At 44.4% G+C, this 22,434-nt stretch overlaps 3 protein-coding genes across 3 annotated transcripts; 2 read left to right on the top strand and 1 right to left on the bottom strand.

Moving 5' to 3' along the window:
- Nucleotides 1-2,003: 2,003 nt before the first annotated feature.
- Nucleotides 2,004-2,927, bottom strand: LOC6524142. Its single transcript, XM_002099969.4, has 3 exons — nucleotides 2,857-2,927; nucleotides 2,336-2,791; nucleotides 2,004-2,257 (listed from the first exon to the last, which is right to left on the bottom strand). The coding sequence occupies exons 1-3, from the start codon at nucleotides 2,885-2,887 to the stop codon at nucleotides 2,082-2,084; spliced, it is 663 nt and encodes a 220-aa protein (XP_002100005.1). The 5' UTR covers nucleotides 2,888-2,927; the 3' UTR covers nucleotides 2,004-2,081.
- Nucleotides 2,928-3,624: 697 nt separating this feature from the next.
- Nucleotides 3,625-4,372, top strand: LOC6524141. Its single transcript, XM_002099968.4, has one exon. The coding sequence runs from the start codon at nucleotides 3,664-3,666 to the stop codon at nucleotides 4,213-4,215; it is 552 nt and encodes a 183-aa protein (XP_002100004.1). The 5' UTR covers nucleotides 3,625-3,663; the 3' UTR covers nucleotides 4,216-4,372.
- Nucleotides 4,373-20,259: 15,887 nt separating this feature from the next.
- On the top strand, nucleotides 20,260-21,814 carry LOC6524139. Its single transcript, XM_002099966.4, has 3 exons — nucleotides 20,260-20,508; nucleotides 20,596-20,868; nucleotides 21,036-21,814. Exons 1-3 carry the CDS (start codon nucleotides 20,431-20,433, stop codon nucleotides 21,129-21,131), a joined length of 447 nt encoding a protein of 148 aa, XP_002100002.1. The 5' UTR covers nucleotides 20,260-20,430; the 3' UTR covers nucleotides 21,132-21,814.
- The last annotated feature ends 620 nt before the right edge of the window (nucleotides 21,815-22,434 follow it).

The following is a 22,434-nucleotide window of genomic DNA, read 5'->3' as shown; positions in this document are numbered from 1 at the left end:
TTCCTGCACCGAGAGTGTCAACCGATGACTCTGCATTCGCACTCCAGCCAAGAAGTAGAAGTTCACGTGCGGCAGGTCAAGTGGCAAATTATTCTGCGCTCTTTTTTCAGAGGGTTCATAAATTAGGTACTTCATTTAGGCCAACACTGGCGGAAATCTTTTGGCAAATACAGCGTTTAGTTAGCTTAAATCAGTCTCAGAGACAACTAAAGTGAGTGGTTTTCAGTGTACTCAGATCACTGGGACATAGTTTCGTTTGTAAGTCTAGTTACTGCCATGGAGTTAATACTTTATAATGTTTTTCTTGCAGTGCCCGCGCTTGAAGGTGAATGTCTCCAAATACTTCGGACATCACGAGTGGCGGCCAGTCATTAGCAGCCAGCACCCTGGACGCTAGATATTCAGCCATATTCAGCTGGTATTCACAGGCATTCACAGGGTGGATATGGTGGATGTGGTGGATATAGTGGATATAGTCACGAACCCGCAATCAAAGGTGTTTCTAATTTATGAATCAACGCAATTAGCTTTAATAACCTCGCCGGTTCCCAAATTAGCTGGACACACACACACACACACACAGACACACACAGGCACACACAGGCACATACATATACACGTACATGTGTGGGGGCGTGGCCGAAATGTTGACTCAACATTTGGCATTCATTCGCATTCATTAAGTTGGCCCGAAATGACAAACGGTTCTGCCGACGGCCAATGTTCAACAGATGTAGATGATTGTCATAAATTTCGAGGCCACAAAATGGAATCAAATGGGAAAGCGAAAAGGAAGCCAAAATTGTGAGCAGAAATACGGGAAAGGCAAAAGTGATGGCAATAACACGGAATCGAGTGAGAAAATACAAGTATATATATACGACAACTTGGGAAAAACAATTGCTGGCCAAATAAAGTTGGCTCAGAGCAACTAGCTCTTCAAAAAAATAATCAGACTAGCAAGCAAAACATTTGTAATAATTAAAAACGTACAATTTGGCATTGTTTTACTTGTATGCAAGTTATGTGGATTTCAATGTGCTGGTAAGCAGTACCATTCAAAATATATAAATATATAAATAAACATGAAACTCCGCACTTTCTTTTCTCGTCATTGCCAACGACAAGGACTTTTCATTAACAACCAGAAGGATGTGTCCATTGCAAATGGCCATAGAAACCACTGGCAGACCCCACCGCAAACTGGTTGTGTTCGATTTGGATTTGAATTTGAATTCGGGTTGATTAAGGACTTCGAGGGGAGCAAAAAGTTATGCGAGCGAAGTTCGCGACAAGTTCGAGTAGTTGCCTTGCCAAACTTGGCCAACGCTGCGTATGCGTAATGTGTGTAATTCAATTAACTTTCCGTTTCCACCCGCAATGGAATGGAAACTAAAGCGCAGGCAGCAACTCGAATATGCAATTTCAGTCAATTTGGCCGGCCATCTATCAATTAATTAGTGCTCGCCAGAAAGTTGGACATGCTGGAATTTCATACGAAACAACGTGAAACTCGGCTTGGCAATTGTAATTTGAGTTCTTATTACTTCGGGCTGCTTGCCCAACTTCTCTTTGGGTCGTTGGTCGTCGTTGTCTGGGCAATGGCAAATCGTAGGCAAAGTAGGAAAAGTAGGAAAAGTAGGAATAAAGCTGGAAAAGCGAACTGGGAAACGCCAATGGTCATTAGCGGGGATTTTGCCAAAGGACATTGAACAGTTAATTACTGAAATACTACCTGAAGTCCAACGATCAAAGAAGCCTGCAATCGAGACGAAACGGAAAGTATACCTCAAGTTTTGCTTATAAAATGACGAGTCATCATCAATTTGTTTGCTTTAGTTGCAATCTTGCAACTTCCATTGCCTTTCCAATTTCCAATTGGCCGCAAAGTTTGGCCCAAAGTTAATCGTCGGTTTAGACTTACAGAAAATCTGTGAGCTGATTGCAATTACACGCATGTTTCCCCATCCCAGCTCAGTTGAAAAACGGATTTTAAGCGCGGCTTGCAGTTCATTTGTGATTTTTATTGTTGGAAGAAGAAAAAAAAATGCAAATGCGTGGCTACCAATGTCTCAGATCCTTTAGGCGGAACTGGCGGTGGTGGTGGCGGTGGTGCTGGAGGTGCTGGTGGTGCGGCGCCGAGTGGTGGAGGTGCGTCGAGTGGTGATTCTGGGCCGGACTGGCAACCGGATGCAAACCTGCGGCTTATCGCCCAGCTGCAGTTGGCCACAGCGCCGGCTGTCGGTGCGCAGCCAGTCTGGATTGGAAAAAAAGGAATTGCGGGTGTTGGAGTTAAAAGAAAACGGTGCTGACTTTGTAAGCGACGGCTACTCACTGTTCCTGGGCTGGCTGTGGCAGTTCTGGTTACGCAGCTGGCAGCTGTTGGCCAGCACCTTGCACTGCCTGCCGTTCCTGCTCCGCACGCAGATGTGCTGGCTGGGCGGCGACCTCTTGCAGACGACGGGACGTGCGGGGCAAGGATTGTAGCAGGGTCGCCGATTGGCGGCACCGATGCCCTTCACGTTGCGGCAATCGATGTCGCGGGTGTGCCGCACGCCCACCACCTGCCCCAGCCCATTGGCCCGTATCAGTTGGCAGATGTTCTCGAAGCGCTGGCACTCGCCACGCGGAGTGCGTCCGCAGACACGCGGACTGGCCTTGGAGCAGACCGGCGGCACGAGCGGGCAGTTGCGGGGCGTGGTGCGGGGGGTGGTGGTGGTAATGAGCGGCGGACGCCTGGTGCTCGGCGGTTGGGTGGTGCCGCTGGCCACTGCCCACAGGAGGGCCATGCCTGAAAGATGGGATTTGGATGTGAAAAAGGATTTGGCCTTAAATGCTATGCATTAGTTTGCCTACCGAACATCAAAGTCAGTTGATGGCGTTGCATGTTGCTAGATGACGATTGCTTGGAGTTGGCGAAACTTCTGATGCTATTTTAGCCAATGTTTCGAAGTATTTATACCACCAATATGACAATTGGCAACTTGACAATTACGTGGAAGCAAATCCAAGACAATCCCTCCTTCTTGGCACGCGCCGCTTTCGGGTTTTGTTTAATTTAATTTTGTTTATATTTAATCAATAAATATTAAGAGCCATTTACCCGGCGCACTTGCAGCTGCTTTGTTGCAGAAAAAACATGTCGCTGGAGTCTTGATTCTAGAATTTTATGTATTTCAATAACATGCCCTAATGTAAGCATGCAGTTATGCAGTAATAAATAATAAGTAATAAAGTATTAAAGTTACAACATTTTTTAGTAGATGACTAGTTACATTGCACTTCACTTTTACCTTCATTTACCAAAGATTATTAAGAGTGACATTAGAGAATACAAACCTCTAAAATTTGTGAGAACATTCTTAAGAGATAATTATAAGTTATCAAAAACTCAAAGGACGGATTTATGAATGCATAGATTACCCCATTAAAATATGAATAAAACAATTCACGTTTCACATTCAATGAAAACAAAAAAACGGCGGCAAACAAGAAAACAGATGGCGTTCCCAAAAAAATATGACAGTAAAAATACGGTAGTATCCACGCTGCTATAGCTGCTATATAAACGCCGCCTGGCCAACGGAAAGGTATCAATCAACCAGCAACAGCTGACAGCAGCTAATCCCAGACTCGCAGATCCACAGATCCACCAGAGAAATCATGAGCCAGTTCAGCATTTGCCTCCTTTTCGTCGTCCTGGCCATCGCCGCCATTCACGCCGATGGCGATCGTCGTCCATGTGTGGGTCGCTGCACCGGACTGTCCAGTGCCGGCAAGAGCGTGTGCATCCGGAACAAGGCAACCAATGTGTGCACCCGCCTGCCGGCCTGTCGTCTGCGGGAGAAGAACTGCCGCCGTCGGGACAATGGACTGGAACCCATCCGTGAGACGTGCATCACCCGCTGCCGCAACATTCCCGGCACCAGCGGCGTCGGCCAGTGCGCCACCAGGCTGCGTCCACGTCCCCAGTCGGATGGAAAGCGCATCAGGGAGTGCCAGAGGAGGGTGTGCCTGGATGACAAGCTGGCCAGCTGCTGGAGGGACCAGCAGGGCGCCTGCATCCTGCAGACCCGCTGCGAGGCCCAGAGGAGGAACTGCGTCCGCAATCCGCTCAACCAGTGGGTGAGGGCCAGCGAGTGGAGCTGCCAGGGCAATGTTGTGGGCGGGGGCATCCGTCGCTGCCGCACCAGGCCTATCATCATCAAGGATTGAGATTCCTTGCGACTTTGGCTCTACACGCGGCTCCCGACTTGAATCCTGGCATTGACCCCCAGCTTATACACACTACTTTTTTTTTTGTCCAACTTCTTTCAACTTTCTTGCCTATATTATAACCGTACAAATATAAATAATTCAGTCACATTCCAAATGGTAACTACTTTCATTTCAATCAGTTCCATTTGAGCTCTACTAAAAGGACCTTTTTTCACTTTTCGCCAAGAAAATAATCTGCATTTAGGCCATTAAAATGGAACAACTTGCTCAAATGTGGAGTGGCATATCTCGTTGATCTCGTAATTGAATCCCATTTTTTTCCCCATTTTTGCTAATTTTGATGCAAAAAATGCAAAAATTCACAAAAAAAAATTATTTCTCCAAAAGACAGAAATGGTTAGTATTGGTAATAAGCTGCTCAAAAATGATATTCTTTCGTCCCTATGATCATTTTTAGCCAAGTTATGATCAAAACAAGAGAGAACGCTATAGTCGAGTTCCCCGACTATCTGATACCCGTTACTCAGCTAGTGTAAGTGCGAAGGACAGGTTTCGCGGTTTGTGGGCGTTAGAGTGGGTGTGGCCAAAAGTTTTTTGGCGAATAGATAGAAATTTACAAGACTAATACAAAAATGAAAAAATATCAAAACATTTTTCAAAAGTGTGGCCGTGGCAGCTTTGGGCGGTTTGTGGGCGTTAGAGTGGGCGTGGCAAAAAGTTTTTTTGCAAATCGATAGAAATTTTCAAGACCAATACAAAAATGAAAAAATATTAAAACATTTTTCAAAAGTGTGGGCGTGGCAGTTTTGGGCGGTTTGTGGGCGTTAGAGTGGGCGTGGCAACATGAATCGACAAACTTGCGCTGCGTCTATGTCTCTGGAGTCTGTGTGCTTAGTCTCAACTTTCTAGCTTTTGTAGTTCCTGAGATCTCGACGTTCATACGGACAGACAGACGGACGGACAGACGGACAGACGGACAGACGGACAGACGGACAGACGGACAGACGGACGGACAGACGGACATGGCCAAATCGACTCGGCTATTGATCCTGATCAAGAATATATATACTTTATATGGTCGGAAACGCTTCCTTCTGCCTGTTACATACTTTTCAACGAATCTAGTATACCCTTTTACTCTACGAGTAACGGGTATAATGACCATACAACATCTTAATTTTAACCAAAAGTCGTTTTTCTGAATTTTCCTTATAAAATCTTCAGTTTTTTGGCCATAACATTCAAAATAGTTGTCTGAATATGGAATGCCATACCTCGTTGAGTTCGTATTTAAATTCCCAATCGAACGGTGTCCTTGATAGGCACTTCTATTTTTGAGCCATTTTTTGCAAATTTTGATGATGTTACCCCTTACAAAGAATGCAAAAAATTGAAAAAAATTAAATTTCCCCAAGTCCGTCAAAAAGTGACAGAAATCGTTAGTATTGGTAATTAGCTGCTCAAAACAGTTATTCTTTTATGTTTGTGATCATTTTTAGCCAAGTTATGATTAAAATGCCCATTAAAATTTGTTTAATTTTTGCCAAAAGCCATTTATTCGAATTTCAGTCACAAAATAGTCAGTTTGTTTACCATAACATTCAAAATAGTTGTCTGAATGTGGAATGTCATACGTCGTTAAGCTCGTATTTCAATTCCCAATCGAACGAACCAATGAAAAGGCAAATCTATTTTTTAGCCGTTTTTTGCAAATTTTGATGATGGTACCCCTTACCGAAAATGCGAAAATTTGGCAAAAAATGAATTTTAGCTAGTCCTTCAAAAAAGTTCAGAAACGATTACTGTTGGTAATAGGCTGTATAAAACAGTCATTCTTAAAGCAATTTGATCATTTTTAGCAAAGTTATGATAAGAAATCATGCGAAAAATCGTATTTTTGGTAAAAGTTAAAGTTTGGTAGTTAGATTTTCCGCCCTCAAAAATAGTAGTCAAAACAGCAACTTTATTTGGCCTATGGAATTTATATTGAGTGCATGAATGATTTATGGCTATTATCCAAATGTATTCGTGAGCTGCACAAATTCAAGTGGCAAAAGGGCATAAATGGAATCGATAAGTGATGGCGCCCTAATGAACTGGGCCACAATTTTGAATATTTCAATGGCAATAACTGGGATAACAAGTTAAATACACTTGTGTGTGTGTGTGCAGGATTATTTGTGCCATTTGCGTGCTGTGAACGGCAACAGTTAGCATATTTAAATGCGTCTAGATGTTTGACTAGAAAGTGGCATTATTTAATTTCACGCCCGTTGAATCCATGGCCGGTGAACATTTAGCAGAGCCTTAATTTAGTTAAAGGTCCAGTTAGCTGTGCTAATGTTTTCCAATTTTATTATTCGCACTTAGCGCGCATATACGCGTACGTATGAATTTGCATTTGAGCACAAAGTGGCGGTGTAGTTTTCATATTTGCACTTACGTGGGTCGCCACACTCGCCTGAGCCCACCACAGCACCGCAGCACCACCACACTGGGAGTCCCACCAGCTGAATGCTGAATGGTAAATGGGAATGGTAACTGGTGAATGGTGGTAGGCTGGGGCTGGGGAACTGGAGTTCCAGTGGCCCCATGTCCTGTTTACGGACCCACAGCGACAGCAGGTAACGCAGCTGCGAAACAGCAAACGACGGCTGCACGGGTAAAAAAGCCGTGGAATCACAATCCTTTCTCTAGAATATCACAGCCACTGCACGTGGGAGGCATTTAAAGGGCTTTAAAGTGAGTAGTGAATAAAGTGAATGCAAAATAGTTACATATTGTATGGCCAGCCGGAGGTGAGTAGACTTTGCGCGCAGTGCACCATTTCAAAGGACAAGAATAACCGTTTGTGGGTGGTGCCGAGTGGTGCCGAGTGGTGCGGAGTGGTGCAGAGTGGTGCACTGTGGTGCATGGGCGTCTCGCGTGTACTTAAGCCGGGTTAAGGGGCACCGCCTTCCGCTTTTCCACTTTTCCCGCCCACTACGAGTGGCCAGCACAAAGCACAACTTCTCGTGCTTCACTTAACGTAAGCCGGGGGAAAATGTCGCTGGAAAAGCGAGGCAAAACGGGGGCAAAAAGGGTTAACGAGTTCTGTGGCGCGGTGTGGAAAAGCGCGTTGCTGACATATTATCACAATTTTAGAGGGAGGAGGAGGGTCTTTGGCTGTTTACTGCAGAGGAATGTAAGTCGAGTGGCTGATAGCGGAATCAAGTTGCCCCGCTCGTAAACAATAAACAATACCGATGGGTGCATTTAAATACAGATTTCTTTGATGGTGTGAAAACTTCTGACTTTTGGTTTGAAAAGTATGAAAAGCAGTGTTTAATTTGCTGTAGGATCCGTTGGATTCCTGTATAGTTGCTATACGTTTCGCATTTGAAAGTTTCATGCGGCAGCGTGGAGAAGTGGCGCTAAGTGCAAATATCGATTCGCTCTGCGGTGCGGCAACTCAATTAACAGGCTCTTCATTTTGCAGCGACTAAGCCGAGAACTTTGCGTCGGCTAACAGGTTAAAGCAAGCTCATGTTAACCTTTAACCCCTTCGACACACGCGCCATCTGATGGCCGCGGGAAGCTGAAAAAAGGGACTCGGCAAGGACACGGGCGCAGATGAAGGCCAAAGTGTTCGTAAGGCTGTCTAAATGCGATGCACTGTGCGAAAAAGCCATCGCGAATAAGCAGTTAGTTGGGAGGAGTAGCTAGTATAAAAAAATGCGCCTACTTTTCTGACTGTGCACGTTGGTTCGCTGGCATGCATGGCCTATAGACACATATTCACATAATTATAAATTGCTGCGCCCAGCGGAAATTGAGGGGCAACAGCGCCGCCGAGACGACATAGACCCAAATACTGTAATGCCCCCGGCGTCTCCGATTCCGGATAGTGTTCGCAATTTAATTTCCTAGCGCAGGACACGGGACACAGGACACGGGACGCAGGACACAGGACGCACTACAAACAAACTGCAGGATGCTGGAAAACTACGTCCGCTGATTGCGCCACGGAAATGAAATTAGATGAGCACGAGGCTTAAAGCGAAAGTGAATGTGAAAGTGAGTGTGAGAGTGAGAGTGAGTGTGAGTGTGAAAACGAAAGTCGAGAAGAAAAACATCTGGCCAATGCGCCCATTTCCACGCTCTCCTAATGAGTTGTCACTGAAAAGTTGTATGTGACCCGACTGGAAAAACTTGCTGACAAATTGTCGCCCGAATTTAATTACTTGCAAATGAGTTCGACTGCTAATTATGCGCCCTACAAAAAGCTAGATAATTTCGCCGTAAATCAAGCATACATTCGACACTTAAATGAACATTTTTCAACCAGCCGCACATTTCTCCGCACTCCAGTAAGTGACTTCTTTGCTGAAAATTATGTTTACACATTACACAAAAAAAGGTTTGTGTTTAATTAAAGTGTAATCAAATATCAATTGCTGCACAAGCAGAAGTCGCAACATTTCACTTATAAAATGGAAGAAATACACAACTCTAATCGTTAAACCCCAAATATTTATTGAGTGAACCGAAAATAACAAGGGACATATCATCTTCCTTGTAGAAAAGGGTAATTCATCGTTGACATACTCAGAAATGGGTAGTTTTTTCTGTTTTCCCTGTGATTTTGCAACTATGTAAGCGCTGCCCATCCAAATGTCAAATGTGGCTTCGTAATGCGTTTTAATAGTTCGATTTGTTTCCTTTAATTGGATTTATTGGCGGCCTGCGTGCGGTTTGCATGAAAAACGATGGGCAAAATAATCAAGTGCAGAAATGGTATTATGAAAATAAACAAAACTCATTTCCATATGCAAAGAGTGTCTCAATCCCTCGCCCCAAAGTTCCCTTTTTTTTGTTTTTTTTTTTTTTGAATGGGCGTGCGTGCATCTGCATATATTTAAAACTTTTTACAAAATTCTTTGTTTATTTACTTAGTGGTGCTCGTGTTTGCTTTCGCCGTTGTCCCCGTTCGCTGAACAAAAACCGAAAACGAAAAACAGAAGCTACCGCAAAAAGAAAAATATATATATACTCGTATAACAAAAAACAAAACCACAACCACAACCACAACCAGAGCCAGAGAAAAACATTTTTGCATAATTTTTTAATTTACTCGTTCGGCTAAAAATAGCGTGTTAACAATAAGGGTTGGCGGCCAACAAAGGCGCCTCTGATTATTCTACGCTTTTGAAATCGATCCCATGAAGAAAGCACCCCCACCCCCCACATCCCCAATAAACTCGACTTCTTCCTTAAGGTTGGCAAAAAAACCCTTTTGTTCTTCAATTTCTGTCTCGCTTCCTGTGAGCAAGACAAATGGTCGACGCACGCACCTCTGGCTGCAGTTAAAAGTGGCCTAAAGGGGAAATGCAGCACGATTCTGGCCAAATGGACCCCAGGACACCAAAGCACCAGGACACCAGGACACCAGGACACCAGGACACCAGGACACCAGGACATCAGGACACCAGAACACCAGGAGATCGGCACATCAGGATAACAGATGGAAGGGCGCTGGTTCTTAGTGGCAAGTCATAAATGTCAGGAGCTTCTTAGACCCAAAATCATGCGAATACACACACATGCGAGCAGCCAGCCGTGCACTGAAAGAAAACCCAGTGAATCCATGCAAATTTGCCAGCCATTTCACTTTTAATTGAAAACAGTTTCGAGTGAGCTCTGCTGCATCTAGATACAGTTACTTGAAGTGTAAAGTAGTGGCAGATGTGACGTGAGTTAAGTTCTTAACTTTGGCTCGTCGAGTGTATTTATTCGACTGACAAATAACTCAAAATGTGATTGATGACGGCCCTGACACGCTGACACATATAAATGCCTGCAAATGGAGCACGAGACGCTGCCGCTGACGTGTCATGAGGGTCCGGAATTTGAAATCCGGAATCCATACATGGCTACCAGTAGCCAGGATGAGCAGGATGAGGACCCCCACCCCGCCCAAAGTCGTGCTCCTAATCCTCCCCAGCCACAGACCATAAAGAAAGCAGAAAAAACCTTTGTTTTGGCAATAGGCGTGCGTGATTTTTGCGGCCGCATCATTACTCAACGTTCTAAGTGCTTTTCTTGGGAAATTCAGCAGCGCGGGGGGAGTGGCATGCGTTTAACCCACGATTATTGCCATTCATGGCCGAGACTAAAGTATGTCAACAAACTTCTCATTCCGCCAATTTAGCGTTAAACTTGCTGCGAGACAACTGTTTCTGTTTCAGTTTCAGTGGGTCGCGCGGCCAAATGAATGCAATTTGTAGTCCAGGTCCACGTGAAATTGGGCTCGAGGCTTTCATTTACATTAAGTAATTACCTGGAAAACCCACGGAAAATGGCCGGGTAATCAAGAGGAAATGGTTTGGGGATGAAAATGGGGGTTGGGGATGAGCAGGCCATGTTTAGAATCTATTTCTGCCCTTTCCGCGCCGCAGGCCAGCCTTTCAGACTTCCAGACTTTCCGACTTTTCGCGGAATGGTCCAATTTGTTGGAATCCACCATTAAGTGGAGTTTTTAAAGAGAGAACTAGTTTTATTCATGATTGTCCGTTTTTAATACTAATAGGGCAAATAAAATGAACGCTTATCTCTGAAATGATGGGCATCCTAACTTAACTTGAACTTAAAGTGAGGCATGCTGCTTGTTCCTTCGTTTAAAATTAATGCCCCAAAATGGGGCATCATCAGCCTGCTTGGCTGATATGTGAGTGCTGCCCATTAAGATCGGTTGACATATGTGTCCCACCTTATGTGTATGCCCCAAAGGGCCAGAAAAAGCGGTCCGCTGCTCATCTTCATTCAGCTCAAGTTGTCGCGACTGGCGAAGTTCGGAGTTCGGAGTTCGGCGATTGGCGTTTGGAGTTCGGCGTTCGGCGTTCGGTGTCCGGAGTGCGTAATACAAATTGCTGGCAATTTTGAAACATGACCCCCAGCCTCTGGGAAAACCGCCCACCAGGAGCACCACCCGTTCCAACGCCGGAGCGAGGCAGCACTTCAAAACTGATGACACTGTCAATTTGGATGGGCGCCCGTTGCACGCAGACATGTGGGGCTGCTGCCCCGCCCACTTGCCGCCACATGATGAATCTCTCACTCCACACCGCCCACTGAACCACATCCACATCCAAACACCCACATCCACATCCAGTGAGCCCATCCCCCTGGGTGATGCATTGCAATGACATTTTCATGCTTTATCTGCGGCTGGCCTCGCATAAATTCCTGTTTTCCACGCTCAGCAGGATGGCAGGGTGAGTTTTTCTTTTTACGGGGGCCATCGCAAACTCCCACAAAGGTGGTCAAAAGTATATGAAATACTTAATGGAATATCTATATTATTGCCTTGCTTTGGTGAGGTATTCAATCTACAATTTAAGCATCTCAGAACATTGTTTAACCCCCCGCAACAACTTTGCTGTGAGCCACTGCTCAATGGCTGATGCTTGACATAAAAATGCAGTCAATCCTCTTGACAAATTTTACTTTTATTACACGCTTTGTTTATGTGAATTTGTGTACATGGCATTTGCACATCATCAATGTACGAGCTCTTCCCCTCGCCCCTCGCCCCTCGCTGTTTGTGCGAAACATTGGTGAATAGGAGTAAAAATACGATTGCTGCTCCTACAGCTCCAGCTGCCATCATCATCATCATCATCGACATGGAAACTGTGCACATGACTTGGCAATGCTCTAAAGAAGTCCGGCTTGTGTTTTCCACTTGCCGCCGTTCGGATGACATGACTTTGCGGCCAACATCCTGTTGGCTTGGACAATGTTCTCGCTTACAAGTGGCCCCCCTTCTCTGGGGTTTCGAGGGAAGTGGAATTCAAATATTTGTCAGTTTTATTAGTGCTTCCAAAACGAGTTGGGTGTAGTAACTTAAAAGTGTTACCCTTGAGAATGGGCACAGTACAAATGAATGTGATTTTCCAGTTCGTTGTTGCCGTGTTATGCCAGAGATTACCAGCCAATTTGGTGGGGAGTGGCCCCAAAAAATCTCCTTGGTAGCAAGTCGATGGATTCGAGACATACGCAATCGAATCGCTCATGATGTTTTACAGGGATATTGCTCTTCATTTCGACTGCTTTTTTCCGTGGCATACTTTTATGCGCTGCAGCAAATTGTTTTAGACGCGACGTCACTTTGTGTCCTTGTAAATCGCACAGTTTTTGTGTTGTGTATCCTTTTTTCTTTTATTGCTACTCGCACATATTGAGTGTATTGTGTGGGTGTGTGTGGGTGTGCGTGAACTAAATTCAAACTCAAAAGTAATCGATTACGCGCCTTAGTCGCAGTCGTCACCTGATTAGCATAATTCGATGTGTGAGCGTGTTGCCAAGGACATTTCGAGGTGCAGGACGAACTGGCGGAGATGGCATTTTCAATCTTGCGAGAAAATGGTTCAATTTTCGGTGGAAAATATTTTTGAATCATCGTGTCGTTCAGCTTTCATTTTCGTTTTCGCTTTCATTTTCGGCGCCCTCGATTGCCGACATTTCATCACCAGCAATCGCGACGCGCGACAACTTCATTTTGTATTTCGCCCCCCAAACTGAAAAACCCATCGACGTTGGCAAGTGACAGATGAAAGGCTGAGGCGAAGTAACTTTAATAAATGTAAATGTGGGTCATTGAACCTGAAGGGAAACCAAGACCACTTTCGGTGTCCTTTAAAAGCAAATTCTTCTATAAACTACCAAAGGTGTCTATTCGGTATGCTTGTGGTTGTCAATAACTTCTGGATTTTAAGACAAAATAAAGTGAATACTTTTAATATTTTAGGCTACTAGCATGCCGCCTAATGCACTGTAGTTAATAGCCTAAGCGTGTTTGGGAAAGACATCTCTCCATTTAAATGTTGATTGATGAACAGGTGACTCCACATCCCATTCCCCCCCAGTATTGAGTATATGCTCAGCATATGGGCACCCAGCTGCCGTCTGCCATTCGCAACACACACAATGGAGATCTTTTGGGAGCATACTCGTAGATAGATGGTCCCTTCCCGAATCGACGGACTCTGACCCTTTAAAGCACTCATTCGAGACATGCGAACGCCATTAAAGTCGCTCAGGAAGTGGCTGGCAAGCAGAGCCATTAAATTTGATATACGACAATAAGCGCGGATAATGCGTTAAAGGATCTCAGGCAGGACACAAGACGGAGGATGCAGGACGCAGGACCAAAGACGCACAGCCATAAATTAGTGGAAAAAGCCAAGTTGTCTGAGCCAAGGCGATGGCTCGTGGCCCAAAGTGAAATTAAGTGCAGGTAAAGTGCATCCACAACTTGCTGGTTTTTTTTTCTCTCAATCTCCAGTATGTTGGTCATATTGAAGTAAAGTTGGTAAGAGAGAAAGCTGCAAGTAACTTGCAATTTATTGGCAAATTTCCATCGAAAAGGTATGAATATCTGCGGCTTATCTCAAACCGAACTCAATCGCAGATGGACTATTGGACTATCGGACTATTGGACTATCTGTATCTGCGAGATACCTTTGCCGTTTGAGCTTCCCTTGCCAGACAGTCTGCTCGCCCTTCACCGGCATTTAAGCTGGGAAAATCCCGTCGGAATCGACCAGTTCAGTAATAGAAATAACCATGTCTTAAGCCTTTAAGTTGCCAATTACAATGAAAATTGATTTTATTTCGCTGGCTGTCGGTGCTTTTCCCGCTTTCCCATCTCCGCCGCGGCGGCTTCCTTACTTTCTTTCCTTTCTCTTTTTCTATTTTTTTCTACTTTTTTCACTTGCCCATTGTTTTGGCTTGGACTGCCGGCCAGCACCACCCACTAAACCGCCGCCCATCGTCCTTGGCAGGACTTGTATGAAAGCACAGCTGGCTGGGCTTTCGGCTTTCGGCTTTAGTTTTTTTTTGTTTTGTTTTGTTTGGCTCTGACTCTGGTTTCGGCTGTCTGGTGGCAAAGTGCCGAATGTACATAATGCCAGTGGATTAGGGCTTAGTTTATCAGCGTTTTCACTGCCAATGTCAAGGTCAAGCTCATAAGCGCGTATGACAACAGCATTAGGCTGCGGGTGCGTGTGAGTGTGTGTGTGTCTCAGTGTGTGTGTGGTTGGGCGAGTGCACAAGGAGATAAAGTATCTATCTATCTATCGGAAAAACCTCAAGTGATCAGAGTCGCTTTTGTTTGCACTATTTAAATGATAGACTACGTTCGTGCTTAAGTCTTAGCTCAATTTTCACTTTTAGATACCACCTTCATTGATAACTCGGCTTGGGTTGCTCTCAGTGTAGGAAATAAATTCGGCATTAGCCACTTCCCTGCCTGCAGCTAGCAGCTGTTGAGCCACTTGGTCATCGCTTCGCGCCGGCTATTAACATACAATTATGCCGAAATGCCAATCAAATGCAGACAGAAGCGGAACGGACGTGCCCCGCCCGAGTTCAAGTCGCAAGTATGAATCCTCCTACTGCCCTACTGCTCTTCATCGCTCCGCCGGAGAGGATTGCCCGTGTCCTTGGTCCTTGGCCCTCGACTTGGCCATTTATCATGGTAATAGGCGAACGCGTGCGGGAATCGTTGTTTTGATTTAACGATCCCGTTTTGCTGCAATCAAAGTATCACAGACACACGAATGAGTCGGCCATAAAAAGCGAAATAAAATAAATAAAAACACGAAAGTGTCTATATCCACTGACGGCTAGCCAGGGCGAGTCGAACAAGGCGTACTTTTTATTATTTAATTTTAATATCCACAAGAAATTACATATTTTGATTGTATGTAAGAACTGATAATGGTAATGGCAACTTGGGTTTTTCTAGAGCTTCCATAGCCGCAATTGGCCTGGAAATCCGATTAGCAGAAGTGTGCCAAAATAAAGTGCTCGGCAATGTTTTATGCTCATGACGAAAGGCTTTTCCAGGATGCAAGACAAGGGAAATCCGTTGCACGTGTCCTGCCGACTTCTGTGTGCGTCTGTGTGGGCGCTCAAATGTATCTAAGTTGTGCAATGCCCCGATCTGAGATACATTTCGACTACGACTACATTGTGCGACGAGGAAGCAGCTGCACGTTATGATAAGTAGAGGTTATTGGCAACAAAGTAGTGAATGCAGCTCAGCTAGCCACCCACCTGTGCGAAAAGTGATTGCATCGAGTTTATGCCGGCATAATGCCATTTGTGATGCACTAAACGCTTTTCATCGCTAAAAACCATCATCGCTTTTAGAACAGCTCATTGCTGCCATCTGGATTGAGTTCTTAAAGCCGCTACAAAGTTGCTCTTAACGTTTCCGCAATTTAATTATAATTATGCTGCGCATAATGCGAAACACCCACGCATTTGCCAGCACTTGAGGCAAATTTTCATCGCTTCCTTTCCGGAAAATCTCCGCACACTTTTTTTTTTTGTAGCACTTACTATCTGTGTGCGCAGCGGCAAATTGAAAACTCTTAATGTCGTTTGTGATTTGATCAGGGCACCTCGTTAGTTTGAGCCCGCGGCGAAAAGGGAAGGCAGCCAGTTGGCAACTGCTAACTGATAATTTGATTATTATATGTAATATGCAGTGGGATGCTATATGCATGTGTGCATGTATGCATGTGTGTGTGGCTTGTGTGCGCTTGAGTGTGTGGGTGTGGCCAATCATCAGCTTGGATTTCCATTTTTCCCGCTTGCTGCCTTGGGTGCCACAGATATGTGCATCTACCAATGTGTGTGTAAGTAGCAATTTCCTCTCTCCCTGTCTGTGTGTGTGATATGCGATGTCTTTGTGTGCGCTGCTTTTAGATAGATCGAAAATTGTTGCTAAAGCCACTTGTGCTATCGTAATTTCATAAATTGCGTAATTGCATTGTCGCAGGAGGAACGGGAAATTCTGATAGGGAGAGAAATTGTTTGATTAAAAATAACTGTTTCCCAAATGATGTCTAATTTGCAAACGGTTGCAAGCAAAAGACAACAGAAACTTCGCTCATTTCATAAAAGATAAACTGGCGATAAATTGGAGCCTTCGCATGTGCATTATTTGCATGTGATGCGGAATATTCTGTAGCATTCTTTCGGGCGCCGTAATTGCTGCATTCGAAACTCCCACACAAAACGAACATACTTATTCATTATTTGTCACATCGATTTAATTGATAGAGAAAATAATATAGAAAGAGCCAAGTACCTTTTTCCTGGCCCTGGCTTGTTAGCAAGAAGGAAAACCACAATTAGGACCCAGCCAACCGAAACCGAAACGAAGATGGCCTCGCCTTTTGTTAAACGAATGCACTCCGGTTTTCATATCGAGTGTGTGTGCATGTACTATATATATATATTATTTATACATACATGTACTTGAGTTATCACCGATACCGTATGCAAACGTAAATTTCCTTGGCTTTTTGACTACGTGGTCATTGGTCTACGTGCCAATCCAATTTTCTCGGCACATTGACTGTGGCTTTTCCTTGGCACGCTTTCAATTCGAGTTTGTCGACATTGAAATGCAAAAAAAAAACAAAAAAAAAAAAAACACGGAAAACAGAGGAAAAGCACACACACACACTCAGTGAAAAACAATTGGGGTGCCACAGCACACCGGGAACCCTGCACCTGTAACTAGCTTTTCCGCAGTGGCAGACAACTTTTCAGAGCAGCGCCAGCAGAGCGAAGCGTTTACATAAGTGGCAAGTAGTGGCAAGGAGTCGTAAATCGTGGCAAATCGAGTTCGAGGCGAGTTCGGTGTTCCCTGGACCACCTGGCCAAATAAATGGATCAAAAATCACGCAGAGAAAATTGCTTTAAAATGTGCAGCGCCAGCTGAATTCGGCGATGAGCAGATACCGAAGATGAAGTGGAAAAATCGCAATCGCAAATCGCAGGGTGCTTGTGAAAAGTGAGCACAATTCAGGGAAAGCGGGGGCCAATGAAATGCCAATTAAATTGATTTGAAACTCAACGTTTTTCTTCTTCTTTTCTTCTCCATATACTCGTATACACGGGTAGGTCATTAATGAGGTCTATAGGAAAATGTATTTTCGTTGATTGATTGACGGATTGATTGGCAATTCATTAGCATAAATTACCCGCAGAAACCGAGTTTAAAATGGGACTCCCACCAGCGTAAGTTTAATGCCCCCGAATCCAGTTATGCTTCACGTTTTAAATAATAATTTTTATTTCAAGTAAATTCGTTTACAACGCATTTACATTGAAAGCTGTCGAAGAATATGCATCTCAGCTGTGTCTGGGATGACAGTAAGCTTACAAATACGCGATGAGCCGCCAGACAATGAGATACAGATAGCAAATAAAGGATATCCAAAGAATGGAGGCAAGGACATCCTGTTGCACTTGGCCCATTTGATTGATGACGTTGGCACTTGAGTGCACACGATAATCATTTATAAGGCGCATAAATGTTCAGCTGCCTGGGGGAAAAACTGGAACATCCAGGGGGGGGGGGGAAAACTGGGGATGGTTGTCAGATGGCGTTGGCTGCCGGGTAAAAAGTCCCCCAGAGATGAAGGGAATATCAGATTCAAATTCACTTGGCAGATATGCTGAGGTCGTTGCTATTTTGGGGTATTTGGGGGTTTGAGGGTTTGGGGCCTCTTGGTCTTGTCACGTCAGCTGCAGAGTCTGACAGCCACTGCACGAAATTTGCATTCAAATCGAGCCGTGTATCTGGGCAACTGAGTATCTGTATCTGACAGATACCCAGCTGGCGCACTTCTATGTTGAGGTTGAGAAATGGCTCCGGCCCAACTTGCCGCTTTCTTTCGAACTTCCTCGAAAGTGCCTGCAACTAATTATCTGCCTGCTCGCAAACGGTTACTCCAACTTTCCACTAATTGGTCAACTTATAGCCAAGTTTGTCATCATTAAGGAGCTCCACATGAATCTGAATCTGGAGCTTTAAAGCCAGAGCATAGCTCCTTAATGGCTCACATGTCGCTCCTTCGGTCCTGCTTCACATTTTCCTGCCGCCAAAAGCAAACAAAATCGTGCTGATGCAGCAGCTGGCAATTACAGCGAATGCTTTTCTAATTAGATGCGCCCACATTTCCCCAACCCTCCCCGCACCGCTCCCACATACATAGCATGGCTGGAAAAGCGATGGAAAATGCGTGAATGCGTAAGCGAAAGCGCAGCCATGTACATGAATCGTAGGCGAGGTATATCACTAAACAATTCACTCTCTGCAATATCTAGTTAAAAACCATTTAGATATTTTTTGCTAATATTCAGATGAGTGCTCAGTAATTTAAGGGCGACATTTATGAAGTCTTCTGTGCACTTTTTGAATTCAAAGTCCAAAGGAAATCAAAGAAATGTCCATAGGTAATCATAATTTTCTGCCATTGAGACTCGCACGCCCTCCAGTGAAAATCCGCTCTCCAGCCAATTTTCTTCGCTTCTTCCCCGCACATTTTCACAGTTTCCCAGTTTTCCAGTTTCCCTGATGATTCAATGCTCATCGATGAGCGCAAAACTGATGCCTCTCATATTTGTATGTGTATACTTGTATATGCAAGTGCTTGTGGAAATCATGGAAATCGTATGACTGTTTGCTACCCTCGAGATGGAAACTGCACTTTATCGGTTAAATTGCTCAAGTGCAGTTCATTTATGTTTTTCGTGCCCATTTCCGCTTGTTGTGGCCGATTTCCGTCGCATAGAAATCTCACTCAGCATTCAGCATTTTCCGCTCAGCATTAGAAAGTGTGAGTGTGAGTGTGTCGGAATCTCAGTCAGTTAGTCAGTCGAGGCGATTGTGCAAGCGACCTTGGCCAGGGGGTGGGGGTGGAGGTGGCCACCCATGCGCCCATTTCGTAAACGAGCCAGCTCTCCTGAGCTCATGCTCATGTCAATTAATATAACTCAATTTGATGTCGGGCCAGAATGTTTCAACTGCTACCCTATAAAAGTGTCTATGAATCTTTAAGACGCTCGAACTTTTACGATTTAATGTGAGTAGTGAGAATTAATGGAAAAATACATACAAATTATATACGAAACAGTTGTAATTGCAGCTCAGTATTTTCGTGTGGAGCAGAGTGTTCAGAGTTCGTCAAACTTCTTTGGGCCCCTCAATTGATTGTGTATTTACGTATTCCGTTTGGTGTGATATGATATGTGATGTGGGCAGTTTGTGTTTTGCGATGTGAATCACGACGAAATTGCATTTGATTTTGGGAGGCTCGCATTTGCATTCTGCATTCGGATTTGTGCAGCGATTTATTCGCTTAGTAACTTTATCAATTAGACAGCTATTCCGATTGAAATAACGAGAAGCGATTCGGTCATAGACGATAACAAATGCGATTTGAATGGCACAATGCAATGATGCTGGCACCAACATAGCGATGGAAAATCGAATGCACAGTGGTAAGGGCCCAACCTTGCAACCAATTTACATTTGTAAAAGTAATGCCCCACAAATGAAAGCTTGGCACATCACAGCACACGAATGAAAAGCTCAGCGTCACCCAGTAACCGTCACCTTGCCTGATGAATATATATACTCATAAACTCGTATTCGTATTTAGTATATCCCTGGAGGTCAGTGAGTCACGCCGTGTTTTTCACCCCTTAACATCCCCCAACGAAAATTAGTATAATGTAACGAAGATGTGTGCCCAATCAAATGAACTTCACCTGTGCCACACACACACAGCTGGAATACACAGTAATTAGGAGGCAGCCATGTAGTTCATTCGTTTATTGAAAATATTAAAATTCCTAAAATAACTAAATTTGTGGTAAAGTGATTAAAACTATCTTACAAAATTGTGTCTTAAATATGTGTAATTTCAAGTTAGTATCTAATAGATTTCTTGACCACTCCCGTCCCACTCCCCTGTGATGTTAAGATACAATATTATGATGTACGGATTCTTCACTTAATAAATAAATTAAAAAAAACAAAACTCCCGTCCCACTGTGCCATGTGTTGCTCACTCTCACTCTCTCACTCTCTCCCTCTCTCCCTCTCTCTCTCTCGCGCTGTTTTATTCGCCGAGTGTAACGATGGGAGATGGGAGAATTCTGAGTGTTTGCGAGCAGTGTTGTTTGTATTACTTCAGTGGCATTCTGCGCGTGCTGGCGAGCGCAATATGAATTAGTCAGCGGCGCTGCGCTATAATCGCTATATTCGCTATATTGGCTGTATTTTCGGTATATTTGCTCGATTCAGTGGCATCCATCCGGCTGAAGAATCTGGAGTAACTGCTTGTATCCATAACTGCCACGATGTCGCTCACGGGAACCCAGGACTACGATCGCAAGTACCTGCTCAGCATGCCGGGCCTGTGCAAGCTGGCCTGTTTGGTAATTAGCCTTACACATATGTGCCATTGTGTATCCAACCCCCACCCCCTCCCAACTTATGCATGTATGTGTGTGCGTGTGTTTCAGCTGTGCAGCTTTGTTGGAATGCTGTGCATCATCTGCGGACCGGTGCGCGTGAGCAATTTCCGCGGCAGCTTCTACCTGGCGGTGGTCACCATCGGATTCGTGGCCACCGGCTGCCTGCTCCTGGCCAGATACCTGCGGCTGTGGCAGCGCCAGTTCTGCCGCTGCGATCCCACACTCTGGTCCCTGGCGGTGCACTCCTCACTGGCCCTGGCCTACTTCGCGGCCTCCGGACTCGTCCTCTCCCTGGACATTGGCGCCTACACGGCGGCGGCGGTGAGTGGTTACTCAGTAACTCAGTAACTCAGTGGTTGGCTCAGTGTTCCAGTAAATATCTTTTAGATACCTCGAACACTGGGCCACCACCATCTGATTCACCCACTCGCTGCGAGTAACTCTCTCTAGACCCGACTAATACCCTCTATTCTCTGACTACCTTGCAGTTCTTCGGCCTGACAGCATTTTGCATCAACGGACTGGAGGCCTATGGAAACTATAGACGCAGTCGCCAGCGGGAGGTGGCCACCCAGACGATATAGACTTGGCTTCAGCTTTTGATGGCTCTTTCTACGTTAGGCTTACTAAGTGTGTGTGTGTGTATGTGTATTTGTGAGAGAGCGAGTATCTGTGTGCGAACGCGTATCTGTGAGCGCGTGTGCGTATGTGTGTGTGAGTTTGAGAGAGCGAGTATCGCTTGCGTTTGCTTGGAGCATTTAAGTCTGAAGTTTGGAATTGTGGCAAGCTTTTGTCGCGGGAACAGCACAGTTACCGTATGTGTTATCTAATAGTCGCTAGATATAGGTCAAGAAGTGAAGAAGATAAAGCCAGTCGATCGGAGCAATAACCTAGATATAATAGCGAGCAGAAGGCGAGAGAAGCCACTAACAATAACAAGAGAGCAAATTCCAAAGAGATAAGTTGTATTGTGCCTTCTGGCTCTGCTTCTTCCCTTCCTCTGATAACTGGTTAACAAAGTGTGAATATATGTGAATATACATATGTATATACAACTGCATACATAGTTGTTTATATATAGATATATTTGTACAAATTTTTTTTTACCTCTATTAAGTGCATAATATATGCGTGTCACAAGTGAAGTAGTTAGTTTAATATCGATCCGCAGCACAATGCCTTTTCATGACCACTGAATTGTTGTATTAATAGACATCTAAATGTTTTGCATTGGAAGAATAAAAAATATCTAAATGTAATGTGTAAACGAAGTAGTTTGTTTTTTTTGTAACGATAACACTTTATTCATATGCTTAAATTGAATTTGAATTTCAATTGTTTAATAAAGAGTTGATCGTGCAAACAAACGTGTACATTGTATACGGTTTCATTTACGCAAGAGGCCATTTACCCGAGGCTATTACTTATTTATTTTTTTACTACACGGAACCACCATGTGACCATGTTTGTTTGCACAACAGGCTATTTTCAGCAAACATTCAGCCGGATAGAATTTTTGCAAGCGGCGCTCCATGAAAAAGATATCGCCAACCTGCACACCTTTGTTTACCTTATCCGCATTGAAACTGAAAATAAACAGGTACAACACTATGGTGCCCCCTATCTGTTTCTGATTTTGTTTTCATTTTCGTTTTGGTTTCGGTGCTCTGTAAGCGGTTGCCATTGTTGGCTTTTCAAATCTTTTCAACCACCCACCAAGTGCCTAACCACCACCCACAACCTACAACCCACCAAGCAGCAAGCCCACAAAAAAACACTTGGCTCGTCTTTTGTTGGTGTTGTTTTTGGGGGCTCTCGCCTCATTATTATTACTTTTGTTGCCAGTTTGATGAAGTTTTTGCCACGATTCTTGTCTATTTCTGCCAC

This window comes from Drosophila yakuba, chromosome X (assembly GCF_016746365.2).
Source record: "Drosophila yakuba strain Tai18E2 chromosome X, Prin_Dyak_Tai18E2_2.1, whole genome shotgun sequence".
NCBI lineage: Eukaryota > Metazoa > Arthropoda > Insecta > Diptera > Drosophilidae > Drosophila > Drosophila yakuba.
This window is presented reverse-complemented; position numbering and strand designations above follow the sequence as displayed.